The sequence below is a fragment of the Cloeon dipterum genome, chromosome 1, assembly GCF_949628265.1.
Source record: "Cloeon dipterum chromosome 1, ieCloDipt1.1, whole genome shotgun sequence".
NCBI classification, from domain to species: domain Eukaryota; kingdom Metazoa; phylum Arthropoda; class Insecta; order Ephemeroptera; family Baetidae; genus Cloeon; species Cloeon dipterum.
This window is the reverse complement of record NC_088786.1, coordinates 4,908,136-4,935,538: the sequence shown is the minus strand read 5'-3', so window position 1 is coordinate 4,935,538 and position 27,403 is coordinate 4,908,136. Positions and strand designations below refer to the sequence as shown.

The following is a 27,403-nucleotide window of genomic DNA, read 5'->3' as shown; positions in this document are numbered from 1 at the left end:
CCCATTTTGTCTCGCGCAGTGTGCAAGAGATCTTCAGGGACTCGCTGAGGAGCCCCGAGCTGAGACTGAGGGTAGTCAAGTACAAACACAACTTGGAGGCGCGTCGGCCGCCTCCACCGGTCTTCCCCAAGCCCAATGACCTTCACGGCAGGCGAGCCGCCTCCGAGGATCGCGAGCCGGTCAACATGGTCGAGGGAGAGGAAAAAGGTATTCTGGCATTTAAATCTCCGTGGAGACTTGAATGCTTCTCTCCATTAGTTCCTTTAGTGTTCACATTCATCTTTGCAGGTCCCCACGTCCACACCAAAGTGGCCACCGTGTCCCCCACGAAAAAAGTGCCCTCATCTGCTCATCCAGCTTCTCGAAATGCCAACATCTTAATTACGGCTAACACTAGAAAAATAGGTCAGCTTTATATTGAATCTTTTTTATTCCTTGATTTCATATTCTGACGTTACTTTTATGCAGGCAAGAAGCTGGAAATCGAGCTTGTCAAAGGTCCTTATGGTCTTGGCTTCAGCATTACCACCCGAGACAATCCTGCGGGTGGGAACTGCCCGATCTACATAAAAAATATTCTACCAAAGGTTTGTCGATAATTGGAATGACAGGAGAGATTATCTGACGGTCTTGTTCTCTCCAGGGTGCTGCAATCGACGATGGAAGGCTGAAACCTGGTGATCGTCTGCTGGAGGTCAACGGAGTGGCAATGACTGGCAAAACCCAGTCAGAAGCAGTCGCCACTCTGAGAAACGCACCTCCAGGCAGCACGGTCTCCCTTGTGGTCTCGCGACAGGAAAAGGGAGACGAAAGTCCCAGGTTACCCAGGGAACTGGTGAGTTTTCAATGACATTAATATATTTATTTCTATACATTTGGCATGAAATAATATTACGGGTATATCAAAACTTCTTTACTGTTTAATTCTTCTTTATGTTAAATTTAAATTTCCGTTCTAGCATGGATTTGAATTATTTTTCATATTTTGAGATCGAGACATAGAATTAACTTTTGTTGTAATTTGATGACATTTGAATTTTGCACCACTGATCTTTGGTTGTCTCTGCTTATTGATGAACACAGAGTCGAGCAGGCAACAAGTTTGAAAGGGTCACATATAATGACGACAACTGTCAGCAGCTGATCCGATCAGATGAGGTTCGAACAAACAGAGCATGATGCATGTCCCTCTCTTTCCTTCACGACCTTGTATGCAATTAGTTGGCTAATTGTCACTTGACCTCTACACTCGCACGCAAAGCGTTACTTAATCCCTTATATAAACATGCATTCTCGCTAATATTAATTTTTGTCATCTGAGGTGTGTTTCTCTCAACACTCTTGTATAAATTTAACACGCACTATTATTGTCACTTCGCAGGCAAGCGCCTTATTTGCACCTTTCCGACTCACAGAGCATGCTTTGAGTGTACATTTAAATCCACTCTGGCACAAACAAACACTGCTGCCGCACCTTTATTAAAATTAGTTAGAACACCCGAAGAGAGGAGAATGAAATTTCCTCTCTGCATAAAATAATTTAGGAATTCATTTTGTGAATCACTACCTAATAAACTATTCCATATACATGTAATAAGTGTTGTGTCGTCCTCATCAGCTTGTAACAAGCATTTGTGAATTTTTTGTTTCCCTGGAGCTCAGACTAATTTGGGTTTTCGATTTCAGCCACCAGAGAAAGCAAATGATGACGGAGCTGTCTGCCCATGGAAACAGAGGGAAATTCTAACTTTCGACATTCCAGTGCATGACACAGAAAAGGCTGGTCTAGGTAATTTTACAAAGCGGTCGCTAAATTTTCTTACTGCCCAGTACTTTAATTTATTTTCCAACAAACCAACATGTTGCGCAAAGAAGTACTACAGATTAAAATGATCAGCAAACCAATTTTTACTTCTGGATATTATTTTTTATTGTTGCATAATAATAAGCATTTATGTTATCTAAATTTTTGGTTCTGACTTTTTGGCAAACACCTTTAAAGCATATCAAACCACTCAGTCTTAAAGTTCCCACTATTTCAGTTATAATTAACTCACCGAGGCGTATATTTTCAGGTGTAAGCGTAAAAGGGAAAACCTCAGCAACTAACTCGGGTCCTATAGACCTGGGAATCTTTGTGAAGAGCGTGATCAACGGTGGCGCCGCCTCTAGGGACGGTCGTCTTCGCACAAATGATCAGCTTATCAACATCAATGGCGTGTCCTTGATCGCGTCCAACAATTCGGACGCCATGGAGACGTTGCGAAGAAATATGCACCAGGAGGGTCCAAAACCAGGTGTAATAACGCTGACCGTGTCTCGGCGAGTGCCGTCTCTGCTCAATCTGAACACTTCAACCGAGAGCGGTGCTTCCGGCAGAGATTCAGTGAACAGTTTGCTCAGCTCCTCGTCCAGTGCCGAATTCCTGGGATCGGGCAGAGGAGACGGGGAAGGACCCACTCCAGAGAACTCGTGTGCTAGTGAAACCTCAGAAAATACTGTAATTTTCATGCCAAAAGCAAACGGGGACATTCCTAGGGACATGAGACTCGGGGAACCAAAAGTGATAAGTACGCATGAGTCATTTGCGTGAGGACAAACGTTTAAAACACTTTTCCCTCTCACTTCAGATCCTTTGGACCCCCTGGCAAATCGAAATCCAGTCCTGGACCGCCTCACCGGCCAATCTGGGCTCCGCAATGAAAGTTACTACAGGGTAAGTGTATCAAGATTATCAGTCTAGTCGCATACTGAACTTTTTATATCTCAGGCTACTGCGGACTCGTCATGGAACGCTAATTTGACTGCGATGGGGAACAAATTCAACAGTCCAACTCTGCACTGTGCCAATGGAGAGACGGTTTTGATCGAGGACGAATACTCAACACACCATATTGTCGCTCCAAACCCAAGGTATTTGAGGTAACTTGCAAAAATCACACTTTGCTAACTCTGTAGTCACAGGAGACCAGATCGAATCAGTATTCCTCCTCCACATCAGCTATCTCCAAATCCGAAGAGTCCTCCAGCGCCGGACACGCCCAGCACACCTGGAGTCCACGGGGACGCCACCTACGCTAGCCAGTATGACGATAAATTATTTCCAAAGTTACCTAACTGATGAGTACCTAATTCACAGAACTTCCTTGGAAGTTGATCCTGCGACGTTCTCGAGAGACGCAGTTGGCAGGCAGAGCATGTCTGAAAAGAGACACGCATCACTAGATGCCAAAAACACGGACACCTACCAGAGGCAAAAGAAAGCTAGGTATTGCAGTTAGAAATTATCATTGCAGCCCGATTCTAATTTAAATTCTTGCACAGAGAGGAGCGAGAAAAACAGAAAAACCAGTCTGACTCCTCCGAGGAGCAAGTGAACGGTCACATTAATGGTGGTAAGTTGTACTCGTGTTTTGTAAATAACCACAAGTTCATTAAAGTCCATTAACACTTGTTGTCATTACTAATGAGGATCAGGCTTGAGGAATTTTATCAATAGTGGTGGAGAATTATAAGGATTCTAATTCAAATTAAAGTCCATGTTCCATTGCTCCTTGAGCCTGAAGATTGCAGTGTACCAAATTCATTGTGTTGTGTTTCAAAATTAATACTAATAATATTTTGGCGATAGCATGTCTGAATGTTATCGTTTGTCTCAAGTTTTTACCTTTCCTGTGTTTCTCATTACATTAATACATAATTTTGACTTGCCAATAACCCTGCCTGATGTGATGTTGATGTTTTGGCTTTCCTTGGTTCTTATTTCCTCTCTGTGCCCGTCTTTCAGCTGTAAGAAATAGGGATATTGTGTCTGGAATGTTCCGTGCAGCCTCTGTGGAGTCCATCATAAGCATGAATCGATCTCTGGCTGGCTCAGAGTGTATGTATTCGTCTATTTGTTTGCTCTTTTCTCACATTTTTTTGTACTAAAACCACTCACCCCCGTCTGAAACCAAGCTGGGCTTGACTTAAGTTTAATTTTTCTTTTAGTGGACACGAAAAAAATAGATCTGGGCCCTGGACTGGGCATGAAAAAGTCTTCCAGCCTTGAGTCTCTGCAAACAATGGTCCAAGAGGTATTCACGATTTTTTTCTTGTGGCTTTTCCGTTTTGACGAATAATGCCTCTAGATTCAGATGCTGGAGGACGGAGAAGTGGCATACTCATATCGGGGCAATGGCCCTGTCAAGGTCATCCGAGGCCGAGGCTGCAACGAGAGCTTTAGGGCAGCTGTAGACCGCAGCTACGAAGCCCCCCTCGGGGAAATGAGGCAACCTATGGAAACCCGTAAGTGTTAAAATCACCCGGCATCAAATTTAAACACACTGGATGTGTCTGTCTCTTTTGGATCATTGGTATCTTTGAACGTTTCAAGTCATCATGATCTACTGTGTCCTCTGTCTTATATTTCATTATATTCATCTGTTTCTAAAATTCTCTTGGTTCACAAGTGACTCTTGTCTATTTTAATCATGACCATCCAGAAATATTTCACACATCCCAAACCTCGCAAATAACTCCCATTTATTGACTGTTACTCCAAAGCAACCTCTAACGAATTCCTCATAATTCTATTTCCGCCCTGGTACAGTTCCCAAACTGCTGTAAATAATTGTGCTTTTCCTTCATCGACATTAATTAACCCTTGAGCGCGCGGTGTCTTTGGCGCTATGCATTATTAACGGTTGTGGTTTTGGTGTGCTTGCTTGGCTAGCTGTTGCTGCAATCCCGGCTAGGGAACACGTCTTCCTTCCTCCACTGCCTCCTCCTGCAAAGCCAAGAGAACGCGCCATAGACGTTTTTTATCCTTACGCAGTGTCTGAGGAGGAGGCGGAAATCCAGCCGACGGGCAACTTCGGAAGGGGCAGCGCCAGGCAGTCCTCCCTCAACTCCGCCCTCGACAACAAGTATGGCAAGAAGGATGCCAAGAAAAAGGCTGGGCTGTTCAAAGGAATTGGCTCCATGTTCAGGTATGTAAACTTTGTAAAAATACATATTTATCTCAGATCTCGGGGTATGTGCAGGATTGTTAAATTTCGCTGCATTTGAGAATGAAAAATGTTTAGTAAAAATAAATTATGCTGATAACGCTCACACTTCATTAAAAAAAGGTTTTTCGATTAAATATTTTTTTATTTGCATTCATTAATGAATGAACTATTTATAAATTATCACGGCACTCAATTCAGTCCCTGCGTGTCATTTCAGAAGCTTTTTTTAATTTCCCGTCTTATGTAGCTCTTTCAAACTAAAAATTTGTGCATTTTTCAGCTTTAAAGTCAAAAATTAATCTCATATCCCCATTTTTTTCTGGTTTTCAGGTTTGGCAAGCATCGGAAAGGTGGGGAGAACGCACTGCAGGACAAATTGACTGAGGAGGCGGAAGAGGCCGACGCCCAGGAGCGCGAAAAGGAGGCGGCGCGGCAGGCTGCTCAAGAAGAGCACCAGCGCATCAGGGAGCAGTACCAGCGGTTGATACAGAGACAACAGCAAACGGAGATGCAGCAACAGCTTGAGCAGATGCAAATGCACGAGCAAAATATGCCATCTTCGCGTACTGAGCGGATCCACCAGCTGAGGGCGCAGCACCAGCGAAAGCACGTCGAGCGCAGAGGACAGTACCCTCTGGACGAGAGGGAGGAACGTTACGAGCAGGCGATCAGAGAGGTAATTATTTTTTCGCACATATTTCTTACCTTGAACATGGCATTTACTTTGTGTCACTACCTGCATTGTTATAGATGAAATCCAATTTCCACCACAATGTGCCACAACAGGAGAGGGCAATGTCAAATGTGGTAAAGATCTTGGGTTTTTTACAACGCTTTTTATTAAGTCCATTAATAACTTTGGGCAAGAAACCTCTCCAAAATATTTTGTCCACTCTAAATTCATATAATTGAAAAAAAATATATTAAAGCCTTGATAATCCCAACAAGCTCATTAATTTTTTGGAATTTTTGTTTCGCTATCATACATGGGTCACCACATGCCTCAAAGAAGCATCGCTCTTCATGACCAATTTTCCCTGTTGTTGCAGCGTTTAGAAACGCCACCCCAAGAGCCCCAGCCCCCTCCTATAATGCAAAACGCGCACCGACGCAACCCCAGCTACGACCTGTACGGAGACCGACCCGGCAGTAGACTCGGCGACCCCACCAGGTACAGCCACTATGTCAACTACGAAGAAATACAGCACCATTTGAGGTACTTTGATTGCACTTGTTACTCTCGCATGCTGCACAAAAGAGCACACACAACATTCTGATTTTGCTGCTCCCCCCTCTCTTTGTGTACATAGCCCATAAAATCAAAATTCGTCTCTTTGGTTCATTTTGTTTGTTGACTAACTCACTGTTGTGTTTTTGTTGTACATATACTTTCGTTCAAAAACCATGACACCCACTTTTTACTAACCCGCATTTTCTCATATTTTGTCTTTTCTCTCATTCTCTCCTGCTCCTTGCCACCGTAAAGCAAGCGCTCAGAGCAACTTTCCGAGCAGCAGATCATTCAGATGAGGCAGCAAGTGCAGCTGCAGAGGGTCAAGGTCGAGGCGGAGGACGAGAGGTAATTCTTTAGCAACAGGCTCTCCACTCCTTGTTTCTGCATGCGCCACAATTTCCTCGCTGGACTTTTTGTTCTTTCTCTCTTGATTTTGCATGATTTCGCTGACAAAATTTTTTATTCAAAGCAACAGGTAAGGGATAGTTCGTCACTCATTTTGCAATCGGTGTGGTCACTGGTCTTGAATTATGTCTTGATCTCATTTAAACGCTAAAGCACACTGTGCCAGTGTATATAAAATATTTTACAATCGATATTGACAAAATTCAAGGTCAGTTTCTTCTGCATTTAAGTTATATTCCAAGAAGAGGCTGTCAGGATTCAGAAATGTATAAAAATTGGGCACAATTTCAGCCGCAAACAGATGCACTACCACTCTCAGCGGAGGGATCCCCGAGAGGTGCCTCAACAAAGGCCTGTGTCTAATTTCTTTGAGTACGAAAGCGTGATCCGCGCCGGTCAGCACACCATGCTACACCCTGTGCATCATCACCAACAGCAGCAGCAGCAGCAGCTGCAGCAACAACATCAACATCAACAGCAGCAGCAGCAAATGCATCCTGCCCACATGTTCAGGGATGCAAATGCTAATTCCCTTCCCAGAAAGGATCGACCTGATCCGAGAACTGAATTCCATGTCCCAAAACCAAGAGGTGAGTTTCCACACAGCTATTAAATAGAAATAAAATATTTTGAATTATTCAGCAATTTTTTCTGACGCGTTTTTTACCAAATTAATTGAGTAATTCAGTCTGATTAATTTGAAACTGTTTTTGCAGCGCAATTCACGAATATCCAGCCGCACCAGCAGTATCCTTCCCCAGACAACAACAACCATAAACAAATGCATTACGCCAAGCACCATCCGCCCCCGCCCCCTCAGCAACGCTACCCTCCAGACTCTTACGTGCCGGTGCACCGGTCCACCGCTCGGATGGCCAACGGCTTCTCAAAATTGCCGCCCGGATCCAAAGTATGACCAAAAGCAGTTTGTTACTACCACAATTGCAACTCTGTGATGACAAGCAATGACGAACATTTCAAGTCCTCCTGTGCCTTCCACGATGGTCGCTTTTACAAAATTAATTAACCTACACATGTGCCAGTGCAATAATTAGAGACGAATTTACTTTCAAAGCCACAGAGCTTCGTCAAAGCTGCAATAACTTTGAGATAATTACTCTTCATCTCTTTTTTTCTCTGTCCTAATGAACCATGTTGTGTCATTTTAATTTTTTTAATTTGTGCATCCAAACCCTCGAGACAATTTAGATCGTGTATTCGTGTGTAAATAAAATTATATTTTATATCTCCAGACAAAAAGTGGATTTTCAATGATTTAGGTTTAGAAAAGAAAAAGCTGAGAAGTGTACTATTCTATTGCTGTTAAGAGTTTTATTTGTATCACAAATTTAAAAATGGTGTAAATATTGCAAAGAACATCAAACAGGTTAGGTGTTTAAATTTGCAACATGCGCAAGAAACAACGTCCAACAATAGATTAGAATTCTAAGATTGCTTGACAAATAGTGTAGGCCTCTGCATTTTAGTTCAGTCGTCCTGTTACGTTAAAAATGTCTAGCGTCATAAGTCATAACACAACCAGAAAGAACCTCCTTCAATTAAAATTAAATTGTAACAACTTCTATCACAATAAGTTTGCAAAAAATGCATAATTATATATTTTGTAGCGACTCAGCAGAAGTAAAAGCTCGTTATAGCATTTTAAGTTTTTTATCTTTCTCTTTTTTCTCCAAGAGATGAAGGCAATCGTCAATGATGAACCTGGAATCGCATCAGGGAAACAATAATGGCACTGGGAAATGAACTTGCAAACACTTGCCTGCACCATAGGAACGGCAGCATTGTGGTGCTTAGGTGCCAAAGCGCGTGAGCGTCGAAGGTCCAAAGCAAGGGCGGAAAGTCCAGAATCTCCAGAGACATTGAGGCAAGTGCCAAAACCACCGAAAGTGCGCACCGCCACACGTACCTATGTTTGCGCCACTTGATCAAACAGAAAATCAGCCAACCTAGTCCATTCAGAACTCCTGGAACAAATTTCATGTTAGGATGCTAAAGCGTCAGATAACCTTTCTCAATTATATTTTTAAATAAACCTGAATATTCTGGGAAAAAATTGTCATTTTTATAACCTCATCTAATATCAAAGAATATGAAACCAGATAGACAACGCAAATATGTTGTAAGAAGCACATTCAAAAGACTAGGGCTCAATCCTAGCATTTTTATTTCAGCCGTGGACTTGCTAACAATTAATTTGAAGAACCCAAGAATCAAGAAATTAGCAGCACTTACCAATGGCAACGTTTGCTGTCATGTTGTAGCTGTAGTCAAATCTTGGCAGCAATGAGAGGTAAGTCACATGGAAGACCATTAGACAACCGCAGATAATTGAAAAGGAAATGGACATCCAATTGACTTGGCAGTGTAGAATTCTTAGGAGTTAATATATTTATGACGGTCAATGAAAAGATGTATGAAAATATCAGATGATTACCTCATGGCCATGCAGTAAAAGGAGTAGAGAACCATGGAGAAGGCACAGAAATAGTCCATCTTTTCAGTCAGCACATTATCACGAGAGTGGAACACAGAGGACCAAAACCAGGCATTAATGCACACCTGAGAGTTTTAATTATTTAAGATAAAACCCCAGTCAATTCGTCACTAAAATTACCCAGCTGTGAATGGTCCACAGGTGATAGCCAGGAACAAACTTTGGTACTTTGAGCTGAAACTTGTTCAACATGGCCAAGTTGGCCACTAGGTTCAGCAGGGAGAACACAACAGAGGCAGGCTCTTGAAGGCCGAGGACCCTGATGAAAGGCCACTGCAGAAAAGTGCACTTGTTAAAATAATATTTCAAATTTGCTAACACACAGCTTACTCGGCCGTAGAACTGAGGAACGCCCCATCCTCTCTGCTCGAACGTGCTGACTGTCTCCCACATGCAGTTGTAGCCACATTCATCCTTGCAGGACCAGAAGAGCTGCAGGTAGAATGGCTCGACAACTGCGGGATTTTTTCCCTCGTCCGAAGAGTTCTCTATTGAATTCGATCAAAATTTATTTTAATATAAATAGAGTCAAGGAATTAGGATTTATTTACCGGTTGAACAGTTGCTTTTTAGACATTTAGCCAAACATTTCTGGAATATTAGTGAATGATCTCCCATTGAGGCTTGAGTGACTGGAAGCAGACATGCCAAGGCAGCTAACAACACTAAAATTGTCCTCGTCCAGAGCATTTTAATCTGGCGCGATCATTTGTACCGAGAAGATGCTGCACACGAGCTGATCATTCATTCTCTGTATAACAATCGGATAAAATAATTTAAATGACAACAAGGAAAAATAAAAAAAACGAACCAGAAAAGCATTAATGAGACGATGAGGTGCTAAACATTCAAATGTAAAAATGAATAATTTTCATATAAATTGAATATGTACGCATTATTTTCTTCCCGAGAGTCAAGATTCATTCAAACTGGGGCCTGGCTCGGGCATGATAACCAGGGGGCGTGTCAACGGTTTCAAAACCGGTGTTCGTTTTACCCTCTCTTGGCTATCGGTAATTAATTTTTTCCCAACTTTTGGCATGAAAAACACAACATAATTTATGTACATACGTAGTCCGCGAGCCCAACCATAAATTTATTTTGTTTATATTGGAATTGCCCTCAAATTATTGCTTTCGTCATTCCAGATACAATCCCGAATATTACAGTTATCATTCGAAATAAATCGCTTATGTATGATATTTCTAAAAACCGGTAAGTTTTTGCCAGATACTGGTCGAGTCCAGTCACTCTTTACGAAATTTCTTTAAATTTGATCAAGCGTGCATGCAATGTTGCCAATTGTGCCAACATACGTAGGACTCTTGAGGCTCGCAGGTGTTTTTCTGCTTGAAGGGTGAATGGAACTGAACCAAGAGGAGGTGGGAGAGGAAGGAGAAATTTGACAGCAGCAGCCAGAAAGATGGAGAGAGGTTATTAGTGAGACGAACGAGCAACAGTGGATGTGGCACTCTTTACGAGAAGGAATCAGCTAACAAAAGGAACCCCTGGTCAACCCTGGAATAATCCGCACTTCCGGAGGGAGCAACAGGTGGGCACCTCTTAATACTTTGCTTTGTAATCCGCGCACGGTCAAGCGTGCTACTCGCCTATTGGCTTGAACTAACCCATTGTTGAGTGAAGAGTGTAGTGCGTCCAGTGTGTCTAAAAAGGAGAGCGTCTCCTCATCAGGAACATTTTTTGCTCTTGTTGTCTTTTAAGTACGTATGCATACCTTAAATATGTATAGTCTCAATAGCGAGAATCACTGGGCCATGTCTCAACTTTATCATCAACTTCCGCCTCTGGAAATAATATTTGGTGTAAGTTTAATATCTTTTGAATAAAAACGATTTGCTTCTGCAAGTGTGTCAACCACAAATTGTGTCGTTTTGTTTTCAGAGTAAACCAGTTGAGCCAGTAACATGGACTGCTCTACAGGTAGTAGCGGCGAGATTTGTACTGTGGGGTAGAGAGATATAGAGCAAAATGCACGAGTTGTTCACTCAGGTGCTGGGAAAGAAGGACCTCTCCAAGGTTTGTTGCATTCCTGCTCTGCCAGCCGCCGCAATCAGAGTGTGGCCAATTAAAAACACGAAGTGTAAATTAATTTTTTCGTTCACAGGCGGGAGATCTGTTCTCTGTATTGGACCACGCGATCGTAAATGACCTGACCGAAGTCATTCAGACCATCAACCGCATCAGCACCATGCCTGACTACCTGAACAACAATAACGACCAGAGTGTTGTTGAAATTTGCATTACAAGGGTCACTTCCGCAATCAGGTAAGTTTCGCTTTTATTCACAAGAGGATCAAAATTAATTTTAAAATTGAAAACAGAGATACCGGATCTATTGAGCAGCATGCTGAGGCTCTAGTGAAACTGCTTGAATCGTGCCTGAGCCAAAACTTGAAGCCGTCCATCAAGGATGAAGATCCACCCCATGCCAAAATATCTTCAGACATCATTGCTTGCCTCTTCTTGGTAAATATAAAGTTGCCTACAAAAATGGATTATTTCTTAGTAACTCAATATTTGAACGCGTTTGCAGAATTACAGCAAGAAAGAAGTGATGAAACGTGCCTTGCCAGTAGCTGTAAAATTTCTCCACAAGGGAAACCAAGAGCTTTCGCGCAACATGTCTTCCTACTTGTCCTTGGCAGCCATCGAGAATGCTGACCTACTTGCCCTCCACATTCAGCCAATCATCGACTCCATAATTTCAGGTCAGTTCTCATCCTCATTAATGTATCTATCTCTCAACCTCAACTGTCCAGGCAACTACCCACTTGCCAGAGTTTTGCCGCAAATCTACGAGGTGAACAAAGAGCCCATAAACGAGCATGTAATGGCCCTGGCAGCCCTTTTACCCCGCTGTGAAAACCCTGACAAACTGGCTCTGCTAAGTCTCTTTGGTCTCATCGCAAAAGATAAACCGTCTGTAAATAAATAAAATGCAAAAATCTTGCCAGGCATTAAGTACTCGATTCATTAATTTCAGTTGTTGGAACCTTGTCTTTCTCAACTGTGCGAATACCTGGGTCCAGCGTCCACAGCATCGGCAACAATGCAGGTCTTCTTAGCCATGGCGGCCACCAGACCGCAGTTGCTGGTAGACCACCTGCAACGGATCAAGGACGCTGCCCAGTCTCACCCGAACACACTTGGACTGGCAGCCCAAGTCATATCGTCTGTGGGAAAACTCAGCAAGGTGCGTTTTTTTAAATTAGAAACTCAATTCATTGACAAAAAATTATTGGTCGTTAAAGGTGAATTTGACTCATTTTTCATCCAACCTCTGAAAATTAGAGATCCGGCTACGTCATGTTGGACAATTTATTAAGCGCTACAAAATGCTAATTATTTTTCCAGGACCGTGCCCAAGATGCCTTAGATTTTGTGTTGAAGAGCCTCCGCCATGCTGATAGGGGTAGCCAGGGTACGTTGCTCAGGGAGGCGACCCTTCTCTGCACTAGCTATCCTGTTCTTATCAACGAAAAGATGCTGGCCCAAGTAAAACACAGGTCCGACCAGCAGAACAGTGAAAACCAGTCAAAAGTGGCGTCAAGTCAGTCGAACACTCCAACAACAAACACCATTTCCAACACAGGGTTAGTCCCCAAAGCTCTTCTAATTTTAATTTTTGTGAAGCAATTTCAATTTTTAGTCAGCTACTAGACTTCAGTAAAATACTTCTGCAACATTTAACACTCCAATATTCAATCTTTTAGTTGAGAACCATTATCAAAATGTAAATGTGATCAATATCAGGTCTGTGACGAACTCCAGCGGTGTGACCATCATCAAAGTGGAGAACGGCAAGCATGCACCTGCAGAAAAGGAACCAGTGCCAAACACCACCACCACCACCACCACAGCTTTCATTCCCAATCGGGCAGTTTTCACAGGGCGTCCGCGCCTCGGCGACAGTCGCAGCACTGGTCGGCTCACATCAGCCCTGCACACGAACCGCAGCATGACCAAACTGAACGGCGGTCACGGCAGCCGAATGGGCCTTCACCGCAGTGTGACCAGACTCAGCTCAAGTCAGCACATCAACCTGACGCCGGTGCCACAGATTCAGCATGTGGTGCCGCCACCGCTGGTCAACAAGAGTGTCACGGCCATCCATCCGCATCCGCCATTGCCAATGCCCAGGTTCATCAGCAACTCGAGAATTTCAAGCGGTGGGGTAACTGTGACCACCACCTCGGGAACTGTCAGCCCCACGAAGAGCATAAGGTAAGAACTAAATATATTAGCTTAAACTTATGTCGCCTTATCTGAAAGTAAAATTAACCAGCTGTAGCCGAATTTCGGGTCGGCGGCTGAATAGATTTGATAGATTGATTTATTAAATGCCAATGGCGTACAACTATAATATATGTACTCAATATGGCTGAATAGATTTAAAAAGCGAAATTTGATAGTGCTTTACGGCCGGAAGGGGGTCAATTTTTTACACCGGTAATATTCGTTTTTTTTTCGACCCACGGCAAAATTCACGGCGGCTGGTGGCTGTGTGATCCATAGTAAGACGACTGGCGCGTGGCTGGCTGAGTCCGCTAAGGTCTTTTGCAAACACTAAAAAGGCAAAAAAAGGGTACATCTAGTTACTCGCCCTGTGATTTTGTCGCGGTTACGAATTTTACTTTGGAAATAAAATATTGCTGATCCGATGCCTGCAGGGCCGAAACAGCTGCTGTACAGTACGAGAACGTGTCATTTTATTTTTCCTCTTATAATTTTTCATTATTAGCTGACGATCCAAATTCAATATTCCACACAGAAGAGCCACTCAGATTCTTAAATAGTAATTTCAACAATAAATCCGACTTTTGTTTCAGTGGAAGCATTACTGCTCTCCGAGAGGACCCGTACATTTCCATTTCCACGCCATACTCCGCCAGCTACAACATCCAGCCCACCTCCCCAGCATTTATCCAAAATGGACGAGAGACTGGTAAGGCAAAACTTGATACATAAATTTGTATGAGACTAATTGATTGTCATAGTCTGTCTGTACCCGGTAATCACGTCGTCTGGCGCCGTTCAGCTGACCCAGTCAGGGACACGGCTGCACTCGCCCTTCCAGCTGTCTCAGCCTGCAGTGGCCCTGACCAAGAGCCATTCCGGCACCACCAGCCTGTTGCACCAATCATGCGCCTCGGTGATCTCGACGGCCGGCCTCCACCCAGGTGTCAGCTCGCTGCTTCCAGACACCAAGATTTCCCTCCCTCCGTCACTGTCCCAAACGGCCATCACCTCTCTGCAGACGGCCGCGCCTGCGCCTGCGCCCGCGCCCACCAGGAGGACCAACACGAGTGTCACGGTCATCGGACAGGGCATGTCCGGTATCGCGACGGCTCAGGTTGGTTTACAAGCTTAGCTAATCCTGAGGGGAAACATTGGCTGGTGTTATTTCACTTTGTGGTATCCGAACACTCACAATAAATTCCTTTTTTTTTCTCTCCTTAAAATATACATTGAGCACCCTATCCTGATGAGATTATAAAGTGTGAGTCCTCCATTAATTAACTGTGGAAAACAGGTTTAGAATACGTGTTGTAGTGGTGCAAGAAATTTAATTTAAATAAAATTGATTAGTTTGCATTTCATCTTTTTTATGCCATCACTAAGTTGCATTTATGGAAACTCTCCACATTAATAAAAACTCTATACCAGCATAGTTTACACATTTTTCTCTTCAGGATCTTAAACTTAGAGAGGGAGCAGGTATTGTAGTTCAATTAATTAACGTAATGTCTTTTTTCCTACAGAGAATCAGTGTGTTTGAGCCCTATCCTTTTAGAGACACTATTCAGCATTTTTGCGAGAAGCATTTGGACAAAATCAAATCGTACATGGATAAGGTCTGCGTGAAAATTCCACCGCCTGCCAAGTGCACCATTGAAGGTAAAGAGTCTAGCTTAAATTGTAACCACATTTTATTAATTTGAACATAATATGAGCAGAGAGGAAGGCAAAGAAATTCGCAAAGCTGCACTTTGCCTGTCAAGGTCAGGGAGAGCATTGTCTGTACAGCAGAGGCTTCTTCACCATGCGGACGAGGAACGCGCGCATTTGGATCCACCTCATGTTTTTGGCCCTTCAGGCCAAGTCTCAGTCTGCGCTCAGTTCAAGGGAGAACTCGTTGACCAGTCTCAAGAACTGCTGGGATATTCTCAAGTGTGAAACTAAATCATTCCTCACGCTGGTCACCTCAGCGTTCCCCTGCTCAAAAGTGAGTTTTTCCTATTTGGAATGTTAATTGCTTTTTACACTTGATTTTAAAACTAACTTCAGGATCAAGACATGCTACTGCATGAGCTCCGCAACAGCGGCTACTTTGATGTGTTCGAGTACAACGTCACGCGACAGATTTGGGGCTGCTTTTTGTGCAACCACCCGGAGAGGGCGTCTGGCTTCTTGCAGACCACCCAGCCGGTGATCGAGGGCCAGCTGAAGGAAAAGAAGGGCCGCTGGAAAATATTCAAACGATGGCGGACCCGCTACTTTACCCTCTCGGGCGCTCATCTCAGCTACAGAGGAATTGTGAGTTTGATTCTGCGTGCTAAAAGGCCATATTTTATGACCAAAATTCCTGATTGCAGGACGACAAGGATGCGATCCCGATCGAGGTCAACCAAATCCGCAGCGTGAAAGTGAGCAGGGGAGCAAGGAACATCCCCAAGGCTTTTGAGATTTTCACTGGAGACCGCTCTCTCATATTGAAACCGAAGGATGGCAAAAATGCTGAGGAGTGGGTACAATGCTTGTCGATTGCTGTAGCCCATTCTCACTCGAGGGAAGTGCCAACTAAAAGCTACTCTCTTCCGGCCAGAGGCATCGGCTTCCGAACCGCCGTTTGACTGAAATCAGCAACTGTAATCAAGTCTAGATACATATTTAATACTTAAAATTTCTATCCATTTTACATATTGTGCCAATGTACTTTAAACTGAATATTTATTGCTGTAATTTCTTTGCTCTGTTAGTATTTTACTGAACGAAATTCTATAAATGAATGACGATTATCCTTTGGTTATTGCTTAAATTTTTAAATGGATCATGTGAATGGTGAAGAACTGGTTATATGCTCTCAATACATGTGGCTTGGTTGTTTCCAAAATAAATATGCTGATAAATTATCGAAACCATACACAAGTGTCTTATAATTTTGTATGTATTAAATTAATGATCGTTCATAGTTCATATTTCGATTTAATTTGTGCCGGCAGGGCAACTTGCCCCATAACGACTTGATAACCACTTCCACACTGCTGCCAAAATGATTAATTAATTATACACATCATGTAAGCGTAAGCCCCTTCAAAAGCGAACAATAAGGACACAAAATATGATATTATGTGTGAGATGGGTGAGTGAAGAAGTTTTTTTTCTTTAATATCCGTTTAGTCACGTTTTATGTCAAACCAAAAGTTGATAAAAGTTCAGTGAATGCCAAAATGTGCGGGGTAAAAAGAAAGCTCAAAGGTATTTTCGCGCCCATATTGGAATACCTGAGATTCCTAATTTGTTATTGGTCGGTAGAAATTTTTCGGTTGGTGTTTGATTAACAACAAGGGTACGCCTATCTCTGACTCCTTCACAAGCCCGGCAATTCGGGCAATTCAGCAAATTTTCAAACGTTTTTGCGTTGCTATGTATGGCAATAAAGAATTATTTATGTATTCAACAATGGTTTAAGCGTAGGATGTGATTGTCCTGCGTCTCGCAAAAGGTTTGTAAGACCAGAATGTATGCAACTGAAGTGATGGCTGCAGGATTATCTTGACGAAGCATTTCCAAGTCATAATATAATGGACCAAGCAGAGTTATTCACCTTCAAGGTATGATAATATATGTATACATTGTAAAATTGCACAAATTGGTCACTTACAATAATTAGAATATGCTTATAATGTTTTTACCATTCATAAGAATGCCTAACACAATCATGACGTGTCAAGGATTGATGAAACAAGAATTTGAAAGTGCACGACGAGATTTGAAATTATAAGAATCATAGCAATTAAATTTTATTGCCACAATTATTGAACGATTTTTAATCAAACATATATGTATCAATACATTTATACACGCAATTATGAAATGCTTTAAACGATTTTTCGGATTATATGGTGGTGTATGTCATAGTCTATAAATTTAAATATGGCAGACTCACCATTTTCGCCCAACTCACACTTCTCGCTAGGATAGGGATTAACATTGAATCTTCCCATCAGAGCGAGAAGTGTGAGTGAGCGGAAAGTGTGAGTCCCCCATATACATGATCCAAACTAATAAAAAACTTTTGTTCCAGTACATTTCTCCAGTTGAGTTACAACAAGTGGTGAAAAGTGTTCAACAAAAGCGGCAGGACAGTCTGATAGATGAAAAATGGCGAGACAGACTTCAGAGACTTCAAACGTCGCACTTGAAAGAAGTGGTGGATGTGAAAGAAGAACAAGAAAATCAGACAGAGTCATCTGAAAATGATTTCAGTTCTGAGAGTGAAAACGAAAGCCCCTCTAAAAGCAGTAGTTACAACAGCAGCACTTCTGAAGACACGTCCAATTTTAAAGAAGCAGAACAGCCGCAGCCAACACGTAGATCGAAGAAATCAGTCCAGGCTAAAGTGGTACAGAAGCCTATGCCCCACAGACATACCATTGCAAACATCAAGAAGTGCCAGACAGATTTGAGAGACCTCTTCATTACGATTCTCAGGAAATTTGAAATCAAGCAAGTGGTGCACGAAGACGAGTCCGAAGACGCAGAACAGAGGAGGAAGATCAGGCTGTCTGAATTCACTGCCAGACTAAGGAGGAATTATTTGTGCACCTTGAAATTTGAGGTGATCTTTAATCTACTGTAATAACCCTTTTCAAATAGCTAATTTTATTTAATTGACTCTACTAGACTGAGCGTGCAAATCTCTTCATTCGGAGACAAGATGAGAGCTCTGCTGCCAAGCAGGCAGCTCTCCGAACCCTGAGTCGAGCATTAGCCGTCTCACGTTCAGCCTTGAAGGTGTGTAATTAAGACCTTTTGGCTTTAAAAATTAATTATTGGATTTCCTGCAGGCTTTTCAAATTCAAACTGCTCTGTGGGTTGACTTCCTCCTCAAGTTGGATGTGCTCCAAGAGATCCTGGAGCTAATGGCTGGCCTTGATGAAGCATTGGAAGTGATGAATGTCTTGGACGACGAGTATATTCAAGCAAGGAAAAGTTTGTACAGCGCACTTTCCAAAGCTTACGTTGATGCCGAGCTTGAGAGACTACGGAGGGAAAATACCCAAATGCCAAGCCTAAAAATCGCAAAGCCTGCAGTTAAACAAGTTTGTCTATTTATTAACTGTGATTGAAAATGATATTTAATTTAATCATACCGAAGGTTGCAAAGAAAAGGCCTGGTTTTGTAAAGAAGCAAATAGGAGTGCCTGGAAAGAAACAGCCCCTTTTAAAATCCAAGAAACAAAGTCCAACTGATCAACCTGCAAAGCTGGATTTACAAATCCCTATCAGGTGTTTATACTCGGTGTTATTTATGTTGAAGAGTTCAAATAATTTATTATTTAAGAGTACCTGAAAAATCCAGAGAAGGCCCCAATGCCAAGCTCCTAATGATGAAACATGACAGTCTTGATAACGCCGCGCATACTGAAATCCAATCTGCTCGAGCTTTACGTGGGACAACAGAGGTAGAGACTCAAACAGATGGACAGACAATGCCTTTAGAGGAAACTGCTAGGTGATTTCCACTTGTATAGTATGTGAAACAAAAATATTAATCATGTCTTCTCCTGTAGTTTGGGGTGTGATATTTATCAACTAGCTCAGGAGGTATTGAACGAAGTGTCTGACGGGAACAGTGAAGATAAAATGGCTGCAATCATTGAGCAGATTATTTGCCAAGAACTAATCTAAGTCTTGTGATAGATGTAAGAAAAGCCTGACGTATTTTTCAACGAAAATTTCCACTACATTTATTAAACAAAAATATATTTTGACGTTAACCCTTCGTGTTTTTCATAACAAAAAGCAACGTGCAAATCTTAATTTGTAACCATGATTAGTATTTTCATGGTTACTTCTTGAGAATCTCCTCCATGAAGGTGGCCATTCGGACGTCCCTGCCGCTGATGCCACTTACATCGTGGGACGCCAAAGTAACCTGCACTTTGTTGTAAACATTGAACCACTCAGGATGGTGGTCCATTTTTTCTGCGAGGCACGCAACTCTGCTCATGAAACCAAATGCCTGGGAAAATGAAACAATCGCAACAATGTTTAAGGTATAGAATGTGGTCAAGTCAACCTCATTGAAGTCTTTGAAAAGGAACTCTTTGTAAATGGCATCTCTGTCTTTGACCTCTGTCCAGCCAGAGCTCTTCAGAGGCGCAAGGGCAGTTGTCCTCTCATCACCTGTTAGCTTTGTCTATAACAGGGCCAGAAATGAGATTTTCTCAGTTTAAAAACAAGTTTCTAACATGAAATACCATTTTAGACTTCTTTTTTGGTGTGCTGGATAAGTTGCGGATAGAGACAAGCCACGTCGCACCAGCTTTCGCTGATCTGCTTCTCAATAGTGTGGAAAGTTTAGTGGATATCATCCAGCAACGCTACCCTCCCGTCCCGGTCCAGCCTCAGGGTTCAAGGACACGAATCATATGCTGGGAGCAGCCACCGCCCCTTTTATTGACCGTAACCAGCTTGTCATTGGCCGATACGTGTGCTGTTGGCCAATCATTACTCCAGATCAGACAATGTTGCCGATTAGTCAGCCTTTAAGTAAAAGGCAACAAGTGTCTCAGCCCCGCCACTAAATATTATCACAGGACTTTCCATTTGTTGGCAACTAAAATTTGTTAACCACTCATTTTTTTTGTAAAATTTGTTTGGCGCTTATTCTTGTTCAGTACGAGCATTTCCTGTTTCTTGGTTTGAGTGTATGCCTACTCTTTAAACTTGAAGGTAATACAAACTTGAAATTGTTTGAATCGATGCCACAAGTTATGTGCATTATCTTTTTAGCTTGATCATGGTAAATCAAAACATGTACCTAACTCCGCTGTCTGCCTTGACACCAGCAACAATTGAACAACTAGGAATGATGCTTGACTCTAGGAAGGTGATTCCCACATCCAAAGGCCACTTAAGGTTGCGTCAGTAACTTAAAAACTGCATTCCTGAGGAATCTAAAATTTCTCCCTTTTTAGAGACTGGAGAGGCCTTGCAGAGATGGTCGGATTGAGTGCTGTCCAGCAGAGTGCGTTGAACGGAAAAGCAAATTGCCTCTTCACCGAGGAAGTGCTGAAACTGTGGCAAACGCTGAAGGATCCCAAGTTGCCTCCAAATATCGGAACTCTTCAGGACTTGCTGGAGGAAATCGACAGGTGGGACATCCACGATGACTTGGCGCCTCAGTTCGAATTGGACGCTGAAAAGTACAGGCAGCCTGTGGAGCAGTCACAAATTGACAGGAAAAAGCAGCAAAATTCTAGCGATAGAGAAATAATTACTATTGGTAAGGATAGAAATGCCCTGCAAACTACATTTGCATGGTTATGTAATGATTTTTATAGACGACACAGTACTTGTTGAGAAGGGTCTTCCACCCCAGCAGTATGATGTCATGCTTTTGTATGCTGATGAAGACTATGCCAGAGCAAATGAAATTCTAGAGCGACTAGAGGAAAGGAATATTAAGGTGAAGCTCTTTGTCAAAGGTTTTTGCCGTTTTTTTTTTATAATATTTACCACGTTCTAGGTTTTTATTAAAAACCGTGACCTGATCCCAGGAGTTTTCGAATTTGATGCCGTCTTAGAAATGATTGCCAACAGGTGCAACAAGATAGTGGTCATATTTTCTGATCCTCTCTTTCAAAATGACAAATTAAATAGTTTCCTGGTATCATACGCTCAAGTGGTTGGCATAGGTGAGTCAAATTTTTCCAGTTTAATTAAATTAACTAACTCTTTGCTGTTTCAAAAACAGAAACGGACAAGAGAAAAATAATACCAGTCACATTTGAGATGTGCAACATCCCAAGCAAACTGCGCTTCATCTACAGAGTGGACTACTCCAACAACCAACACTGGAATTTTTATGACAAACTCTACAACTCGGTCAGACCTAGTCATTTGCCTCCATCAACGCAGCTGATGCCAAGGTTAGTGTTTCAAATATTTTAATTTAATATCTTGCAACATATTTGATTTTCAGGGCAACAAAGCCGTCTCTGTCAGAGGAAATAGAACCCATGAAAAGTGCCACATCGACTTCCCTAGATTCGGCATACTTGAGCGAGTCACCCCCTTGGTCCACGCCTCTGGAGGAGGCGAAACGGACCAAGAATAAAAAATTGAAGTTTTTGAAGATATTCAACAAGGGCAAAAAGAAAGTAGGGCAGTCTGTAGCTTCGTGAAGGGAAAGAAGCGATATTTGTGATACTTTCAAATCGATTTATTGACGCTTGTGTACATAATAAAATAATAATATAATTACTGGTTAAAACAAGACAACATAGGCTTAATTTTTAAGCCCAAGAAGAGCTTCGTCCATCAGTTCGTCGTCTGTGATGCAGGGTGAGGGTTGCGAAGAGTGGGGCGAAGGGAGGATGAGCGGAGAGGACACTGGGGCAGGTGACTTGACGATGTGCACCGACACTGAGGGTGACAGAACAGGCGGTAAGTGCACTGGCAAAGGCGATTTGGCCACCATAGGCGGCAAGGGAGGCGGCGGAGGTGAGCCCTTGATCGCGCCCTTCTTGTCCACTGAGAAATCGATGAGTAGGCCGGGCGAGCTGTCGTCCGAGTCGCAGTCCTTGGGCACCTCGACGGGCAGTTTCGGTGGCGGAGGACTCGGCTCGCTGAGGTCTGGCATTTCCTGCTCTCCGGATTTCGGGCCGTCCCTGTCTGGCAGGATCTTGGGAGGTGTGTCGGCGCACGAGAGCATCGGCAGGGCAACCACGGGAACCATCTTGATGTTGTTGGGCACGATCGTGGGTGGTTTGTCGTCCAGCTTCTTGAGCTCCACCTTGGGCTCGAGCACCTTCTCCTTTTTCTCCTCTTTACTCTCTGAGCGAGACAGTTTCGGGATTTGAAACTTGGGGTCCAGCTTCGGCATCTCGATGTCCAGCTTTGAGTGCGTGGCGAGCAAGCGGAAAGCCCTCTCGGCGTCAGAGTCTTCCTTGAAGGTGGAAGGGCTGGAGAGGCGGCTTTTGTCCTTGGAGCGCTGCTTGTCTGACGAGCTGCTGTTGGGTTTAGGCGAGCTCGACTTTGACGACGAGGAGGATGACTTGGAAGTGCTTGGACTGAGGCTGTCTTTGGACTTGCTGGATGGACTGGAGGTGCGGTTGGATGAGGAGGAAGAAGACGACGAGTTGGACTTGTGCAGGGGCTTCTTGGATGCGGGGCCGCTGATGACGCCTGGTTTGAGACCAGTGTGTTTTGGAGAGGAAGGCAACGAGGAGGATTTTGAGGATGACGACGACTTGGACTCCTTCTTGGTCTTGTTGATCGTGATCTTGATGCCTTCCGAACTAGACTTGACCATGTACTCCGAATTCTTGATTCCGTTCTTGCTCTCCGAGGAGGACTTCTGCGACGAGCTCGAGCTCTTGGGCTTGTCAGAATGGGCTCTCTCGAGGTCCGGCGGCGGCGACGTTTGCGCCGACTTCAATTTGTCGATCACAGCCGAGAGCGAGCCCTTGCGGCTGCGTGCCTGCAGGGGGCACTTGGAGGAGCTCTGTGGGTCCTGCGCGGAGGTTGCTGAGAGGCTGGCTGCTCCAGGGCCCGACTGAGGAGGCGGAGACCCCGCCGAGTAGTCGGACGCCAGCGTCCCTTGCTTGCTGTGCATGGATGTCACCACCACTGCTGGGTCCAAGTCCAGCAGCGAGGGCACCACCTTCTGAGAAGATGTCGTCGGTGGTTGCCCCGCTGACGGGGGTGCATCCCCTCCGCTCAACCCAAAATCCTGCTTCCCCTTGGATGAGGAAGACGAGGACGAGGAGGAGGATGATGAGGATTTCGTCTTTGGACTCGACGAGCTGCTGCTCGACGAGGAAGAAGACGAAGACTTTTTATCTTTGTCCTTTTTTACTCTGTTGGGGTCACTGCTGCTGCTGCTGCTGCTGCTTCCACTGCTACTGCTAGACTTTGTAAGACTTCCCTTGAGAGTGGACATGCTCGGCTTTCCCGAACTCGATTTCGGGGATGGGCTTGAGTGTTTCGGGCTGACGGCCGAGTGCTTTGGGCTTCCGTAGATGGGTGACGATGAGCTTGAGCTGCTGCCTGAGTGTTTGGGGCTGTTGCTGTGCGACTTGATCTTGTGAGTGGGACTCGTCGGAGTTTTCACCAGAGATATTTGGGGCTTGAGCGACGAGCTGCCGCTGCTTGGCGGCAGATGAGGTGTCGGCGATGTCGGGTACTTGCGCTGCAGAGGCGGTGAGTTGGAGGGCGACACCAACGGCTTGGGAGATTTGCTCTCAGATCTGGGCTTCTCCTTGCCAGGCACTTGCGGCGGCCCCATCAACTTGCCTGCGTCAACACTGCCGTCTTCATCACGGTGTCGTTTTTTCTTCTTCTCCGACTTTTTATCGTCCGGTCGCTTGTCCCTGCTCTTCGACTTTTCGTCCCTGCTCCTCTCCTTCTGCCGTTCCTCAGTTTTGATCGGCGTGATGGTGATGGAACTAGGGAGCGTCGGCGTTCCAGTGCCTAGCGGAATTATCTCAATGCCCGATCGCTTGTCCAGAGAGCCCCCGATGTTGCCCAAAACGGTGGAAATGGGCGGCTCAGTGGGCGTCGCGATGGGAGTGATGCTCACGGAGGGACCCACCAGGCTCGATTTTCCCTCCACACTGATGTCGAAAGCCTGGTGGTTATCTGACGAGTTTTTTGAATCCGACGAGGAGGCCGAGTTCTTCCTGCCCTCGAGTCGGGCGCGTTTCATCTTGCGCCGCAGCTCATCGCTGCTGTCCGCAGATGCCTGGGACTCGTCTTCAAAAACAAACGCTTCGGCAGCATTTGAGTCGCCAAGAGCGTCGTCCAAGAAGTCCATGGCTTCTGCTGGCGTGACGCCCATTGAGTCGTAACTGCCCTGCGTGTCCTCGCTGGCATCCTCCTCGGTGCTAAGTTTGCGCTTTGGACTTCTTCCCGTCCAGCCTGCGTCCCCCACCTTGGACCGGCGCCTCTTTTTGCTCTTTTGGTCACCCATCATGTTGAGCAGCAGCGGAGAGGTCTTGGGCGGCCCCACGATGGGCTCCACTGTAATCTGCGATGGAAAAAACGACTCCGGTGAAGTGCTCATGCCCGCCTGGTAGCCAAGGTGGCCAATCATGTGGCTGTGCGAGCCTCCTGCTGACGTAGAATCGCTCGACCTGGCCACAGGCTTGCACTCAAAATCCGGCAGCAATTTGCTCTGCATGGAATCAGTGCTGAAGTTTCCGATGCTCAGACCAAAGTTTGAGTTAGAAGACTCGGCGGCCTGGTGCTGCCACTTTTGGATGAGCGCGCGCATCGTAATGGGAATCGAGAGGCTCCTAGCAGGACAAATATAATTTTTTTTTAATTCTTTAGAAAATCTAAATAAATTTGGAAATTCTTTTAAAGAACATGACGATGATTACAATTTTTGATAGGCAGTGATCTAATTTGATTTGTTCAGCTCGTCAGTGATGCTTAAATCCCTAATGGCTCCATAACTCAAAAATAAATTAAATCCAAATTTTTAATTTTCATGCTGAACATCATTGGAAAGTACTCAAGTTCAATAAGTTTGCTGCTGGACAAAAAGCATCACCCTAACATTTCCTTGCAAGATTTACTCGGCAGCAAAATATCAAGAGAAAATTCTTGCTTTGTAAATCTTTAAAAAAAAACAATATTGCAATCTTTAGTACATAATTTGGATAAAATAGTTTGTTCAGTTTGACAATCAACTGAAACAATGTAGAAGTAGCATACACACCTTTGCATAACTTTACTGGCAAAATCAGCAATGTTGAGGTCATCAGAAAGTGGTCCATAGAGGCGACACCGGACGTTGCAGATGTCACTCAGGTCCATCTCAACAGTGGCCATTGCTTCCTCCACGGGGTGCTCAAAAGTGACCGACAGCTGCTGATTAGAAAGCGCCGAGACCTCGAATATGTGCAGGTCTTTGAGGTCTGTGAAAAATGTGTGAATGACGACTAGGTATAAAAACGCTAGAGAGTTTCTAACCGCTTTTGCTCGACGGACGAACGCAACTTTCAACCAGGGTGTTGAAGAGAGCTTGTTGTCTCAGAAGGGACAGAATCTGAGGAACATGCGTTGGATGAGTGAACGGAATGTTCTGCACCATGACAGCATTCAATCCCTTGCTCTCGGTGAGGAAGTAGCAGTGATTCTGGTCAGGCAGGGTCTAAATAATTCACGTTGAAAATAAATCAAACAAGAGAGTAATTATTTTGCAGGGCTGACCACAAAAAGGCCTTTGTTGTTGGCACTGTCCAAAGACCCGGAGGAGCAGCTTTTGGTGATTTGAGACAGCACTGGATGCTGAGTCGAAAGATCGCCACATTCGACTTCAGTGATCTGCTGCAGATTCTTGACCAAAGTGGCACACATGGGCATTGGCTTGCACAGCCTAAGAACCAACGTGGCTGGCAGAGAGGCTGAATTTTGACTTCCTAAATTGGCGTAGGCAGGCGACCTGGAACACAGGTTTCAGTACTTGCTCGACAATCAGGAATTTTAACCACCTTTTGCCATTTGCAGAGGTTGTTATGGTGATGAGCGGGTTTACTGGCAACTTGTGGTAAGTAGAGTGTGCGCTCGCTTCGTTGCAAACTTCAACGCTCTGTCCGAGCTTTTTCGAAATTACATTTTCCACAGACATGTGAATAGAGGTGCGAGTCTTTTCGTCCAACAAATCATAAGGTGAAACAAAGTACGTCAGTCTCATTGCGTGCCCTGCGAAAAAACAATTTATATAGAGCCAGCGAGTTAGTGCCTGAAAAACTCACCTCCTTTCCTCTTCTCCAAAATTCCTACTGGAGACTTGTGTACCAGGTTGTGGGGCTCTTTGATAAAAGACTGGATTTCAGCCAGGGTCATCAGGTCGGTTTCCAGACTCTGCAACGCCTGGAAGACCTTTCCCTTCTGCTTTTTATCAGCATTCAGCTGATAAATTGCCGCCAAGCTCTCCAGTTGCTTAGCAAAATCAGCAAAATCTCCACGTGCCAGACAATTGACTACCTCTTCACAACTCTGAGGTTCCAAATTTCAGTAAATGAGCAAGAACATAAGTCTTTTTCATACCTGCTGTTCGACCGTCCCTTCGTGATGGATTTTCACGTCTTTCACAGAACCATTGGGCTCCAACACAACCTCCATGTAGAACATGTCCGAAGATATAAACCAGTCAGTTCCAGACAGTCCGGACATAAATTTTAGTCTGAAAAATAATTCATAGTTGAAAAAGTCGTAAGAAGCCTTCATCCTTGTGCGCTTCTAACCCGAGCTGTCTGGTAACACTGCCCAGCCTCTCCACCATCGACTGTAAAGAGGTGACCTTGAAAGAATGCTGTAAGGTGTCCAGGCACTTTTGCATCTGCTGCCGCTCTATCAGGTCCATTGGATACCTCTTGTCCAGCAAACACAGTTTTAGGGCCTTGGCGTTGTCCGAGAAGGATTTGTACTGATTTGATTTTGAGCGGAGCTTCTCCATCAGCATTTCCATCTGCCATTTTTTGCTGCGTGCCTCGCCACTGCCTGGAAGGCAAAGTTCAAATAAATTTTGTTGAAGCAGAGGTTTTAATGCTGCATGCGGCTTACTCGACCCCGCAGGAACTGGTGGCTTAGGCGGCGGCGGAGCACCTCCTGCCTCCACTTTTCCAGCGAAAGGCGCAGCCATCATGATTTTCTGTCTGATTTTAAACCATCTCTTTGTGTTTTTCTTTTAGATCACCTGAAAATAAAGTTGATAATGGTACAAAAGTGTCTACGAAAAAAGTGGGAGACAAAATCAATAAATGAACGCCTTTTAGAATCCTTGCTGGTGGCTTAGCACAATGCAGACTTACGTACTCATTTGCACAGTATTTTCAAAAACCTCGGGTACACCTCCAACCCGTTCTGTGGAACTTAAAATTCAGCGTGGAACACAAAATTGAAAGAGAAAATCAGCGGCAGTGAGTAGCGGGTCGAGCCATTCGCTATTTTCCCAAACAAAAAATGCAACGTTGCCGAGGCTTCTTAACCGCG

The 27,403-nt window shown here is 44.2% G+C and overlaps 7 protein-coding genes across 19 annotated transcripts in view; 4 read left to right on the top strand and 3 right to left on the bottom strand.

Moving 5' to 3' along the window:
* The window catches only part of LOC135947201 (partitioning defective 3 homolog), a 30,046-nt gene extending 22,156 nt beyond the window's left edge, over positions 1 to 7,890 (top strand). For 3 of the 11 annotated variants that reach the window (XM_065495878.1, XM_065495868.1, XM_065495893.1), the window contains exons 5-26: positions 20 to 207; positions 289 to 405; positions 469 to 587; positions 644 to 835; positions 1,084 to 1,158; positions 1,687 to 1,789; positions 2,076 to 2,570; positions 2,631 to 2,716; positions 2,771 to 2,913; positions 2,965 to 3,084; positions 3,140 to 3,268; positions 3,325 to 3,395; positions 3,788 to 3,880; positions 3,991 to 4,076; positions 4,131 to 4,287; positions 4,715 to 4,970; positions 5,322 to 5,667; positions 5,742 to 5,798; positions 6,041 to 6,207; positions 6,478 to 6,570; positions 6,922 to 7,220; positions 7,347 to 7,890. In XM_065495878.1, the coding sequence (XP_065351950.1) occupies positions 20 to 207; positions 289 to 405; positions 469 to 587; positions 644 to 835; positions 1,084 to 1,158; positions 1,687 to 1,789; positions 2,076 to 2,570; positions 2,631 to 2,716; positions 2,771 to 2,913; positions 2,965 to 3,084; positions 3,140 to 3,268; positions 3,325 to 3,395; positions 3,788 to 3,880; positions 3,991 to 4,076; positions 4,131 to 4,287; positions 4,715 to 4,970; positions 5,322 to 5,667; positions 5,742 to 5,798; positions 6,041 to 6,207; positions 6,478 to 6,570; positions 6,922 to 7,220; positions 7,347 to 7,546 (3,592 nt within the window). In that variant the 3' untranslated portion in view covers positions 7,547 to 7,890. Of the gene's footprint in view, positions 1 to 19; positions 208 to 288; positions 406 to 468; positions 588 to 643; positions 836 to 1,083; positions 1,159 to 1,686; positions 1,790 to 2,075; positions 2,571 to 2,630; positions 2,717 to 2,770; positions 2,914 to 2,964; positions 3,085 to 3,139; positions 3,269 to 3,324; positions 3,396 to 3,787; positions 3,881 to 3,990; positions 4,077 to 4,130; positions 4,288 to 4,714; positions 4,971 to 5,321; positions 5,668 to 5,741; positions 5,799 to 6,040; positions 6,208 to 6,477; positions 6,701 to 6,921; positions 7,221 to 7,346 lie in introns of those variants that run through there. The other 8 variants (XM_065495927.1, XR_010575610.1, XM_065495904.1 and 5 more) reach the window with 8 other exon arrangements.
* Positions 7,891 to 7,935: 45 nt separating this feature from the next.
* On the bottom strand, positions 7,936 to 10,092 carry PGAP3 (Per1-like protein PGAP3). The gene is made up of 8 exons (XM_065496043.1): positions 9,957 to 10,092; positions 9,697 to 9,896; positions 9,476 to 9,633; positions 9,266 to 9,418; positions 9,086 to 9,210; positions 8,884 to 9,023; positions 8,411 to 8,615; positions 7,936 to 8,352 (listed from the first exon to the last, which is right to left on the bottom strand). The coding sequence occupies exons 2-8, from the start codon at positions 9,833 to 9,835 to the stop codon at positions 8,283 to 8,285; spliced, it is 990 nt and encodes a 329-aa protein (XP_065352115.1). The 5' UTR covers positions 9,836 to 9,896; positions 9,957 to 10,092; the 3' UTR covers positions 7,936 to 8,282.
* A 360-nt stretch (positions 10,093 to 10,452) lies between these two features.
* On the top strand, positions 10,453 to 16,361 carry melt (melted). 2 transcript variants are annotated; one of them, XM_065493119.1, is made up of 15 exons: positions 10,453 to 10,697; positions 11,048 to 11,182; positions 11,271 to 11,431; positions 11,488 to 11,632; positions 11,700 to 11,874; positions 11,926 to 12,089; positions 12,150 to 12,359; positions 12,521 to 12,759; positions 12,920 to 13,390; positions 13,996 to 14,111; positions 14,164 to 14,519; positions 14,929 to 15,064; positions 15,124 to 15,392; positions 15,455 to 15,703; positions 15,763 to 16,361. In XM_065493119.1, the coding sequence occupies exons 2-15, from the start codon at positions 11,135 to 11,137 to the stop codon at positions 16,018 to 16,020; spliced, it is 2,997 nt and encodes a 998-aa protein (XP_065349191.1). In that variant the 5' UTR covers positions 10,453 to 10,697; positions 11,048 to 11,134; the 3' UTR covers positions 16,021 to 16,361. The 2 variants fall into 2 exon arrangements, with proteins under 2 accessions (XP_065349191.1, XP_065349199.1); XM_065493127.1 differs by having other exon boundaries at positions 10,453 to 10,968.
* Positions 16,362 to 16,759: 398 nt separating this feature from the next.
* On the top strand, positions 16,760 to 19,170 carry LOC135947975 (uncharacterized). Its single transcript, XM_065496997.1, has 7 exons — positions 16,760 to 17,001; positions 17,475 to 18,008; positions 18,074 to 18,184; positions 18,238 to 18,492; positions 18,549 to 18,679; positions 18,735 to 18,905; positions 18,964 to 19,170. Exons 1-7 carry the CDS (start codon positions 16,972 to 16,974, stop codon positions 19,079 to 19,081), a joined length of 1,350 nt encoding a protein of 449 aa, XP_065353069.1. The 5' UTR covers positions 16,760 to 16,971; the 3' UTR covers positions 19,082 to 19,170.
* Positions 19,113 to 19,836, bottom strand: Pcd (pterin-4a-carbinolamine dehydratase). The gene is made up of 3 exons (XM_065497000.1): positions 19,654 to 19,836; positions 19,473 to 19,592; positions 19,113 to 19,415 (listed from the first exon to the last, which is right to left on the bottom strand). The coding sequence occupies exons 1-3, from the start codon at positions 19,765 to 19,767 to the stop codon at positions 19,242 to 19,244; spliced, it is 408 nt and encodes a 135-aa protein (XP_065353072.1). The 5' UTR covers positions 19,768 to 19,836; the 3' UTR covers positions 19,113 to 19,241.
* Positions 19,837 to 19,871: 35 nt separating this feature from the next.
* Myd88 lies at positions 19,872 to 21,679 on the top strand. The gene is made up of 7 exons (XM_065496999.1): positions 19,872 to 20,128; positions 20,189 to 20,314; positions 20,374 to 20,681; positions 20,740 to 20,864; positions 20,925 to 21,093; positions 21,153 to 21,327; positions 21,381 to 21,679. The coding sequence occupies exons 2-7, from the start codon at positions 20,196 to 20,198 to the stop codon at positions 21,580 to 21,582; spliced, it is 1,098 nt and encodes a 365-aa protein (XP_065353071.1). The 5' UTR covers positions 19,872 to 20,128; positions 20,189 to 20,195; the 3' UTR covers positions 21,583 to 21,679.
* Positions 21,599 to 27,381, bottom strand: LOC135947970 (mediator of RNA polymerase II transcription subunit 1-like). Of its 2 annotated transcripts, none has more exons than XM_065496988.1 (10): positions 27,227 to 27,381; positions 26,975 to 27,107; positions 26,656 to 26,911; positions 26,459 to 26,594; positions 26,164 to 26,407; positions 25,900 to 26,110; positions 25,619 to 25,850; positions 25,379 to 25,559; positions 25,125 to 25,323; positions 21,599 to 24,696 (listed from the first exon to the last, which is right to left on the bottom strand). In XM_065496988.1, exons 2-10 carry the CDS (start codon positions 27,054 to 27,056, stop codon positions 21,687 to 21,689), a joined length of 4,551 nt encoding a protein of 1,516 aa, XP_065353060.1. In that variant the 5' UTR covers positions 27,057 to 27,107; positions 27,227 to 27,381; the 3' UTR covers positions 21,599 to 21,686. The 2 variants fall into 2 exon arrangements, with proteins under 2 accessions (XP_065353060.1, XP_065353061.1); XM_065496989.1 differs by having other exon boundaries at positions 27,223 to 27,376.
* Between the last annotated feature and the right edge of the window lie 22 nt (positions 27,382 to 27,403).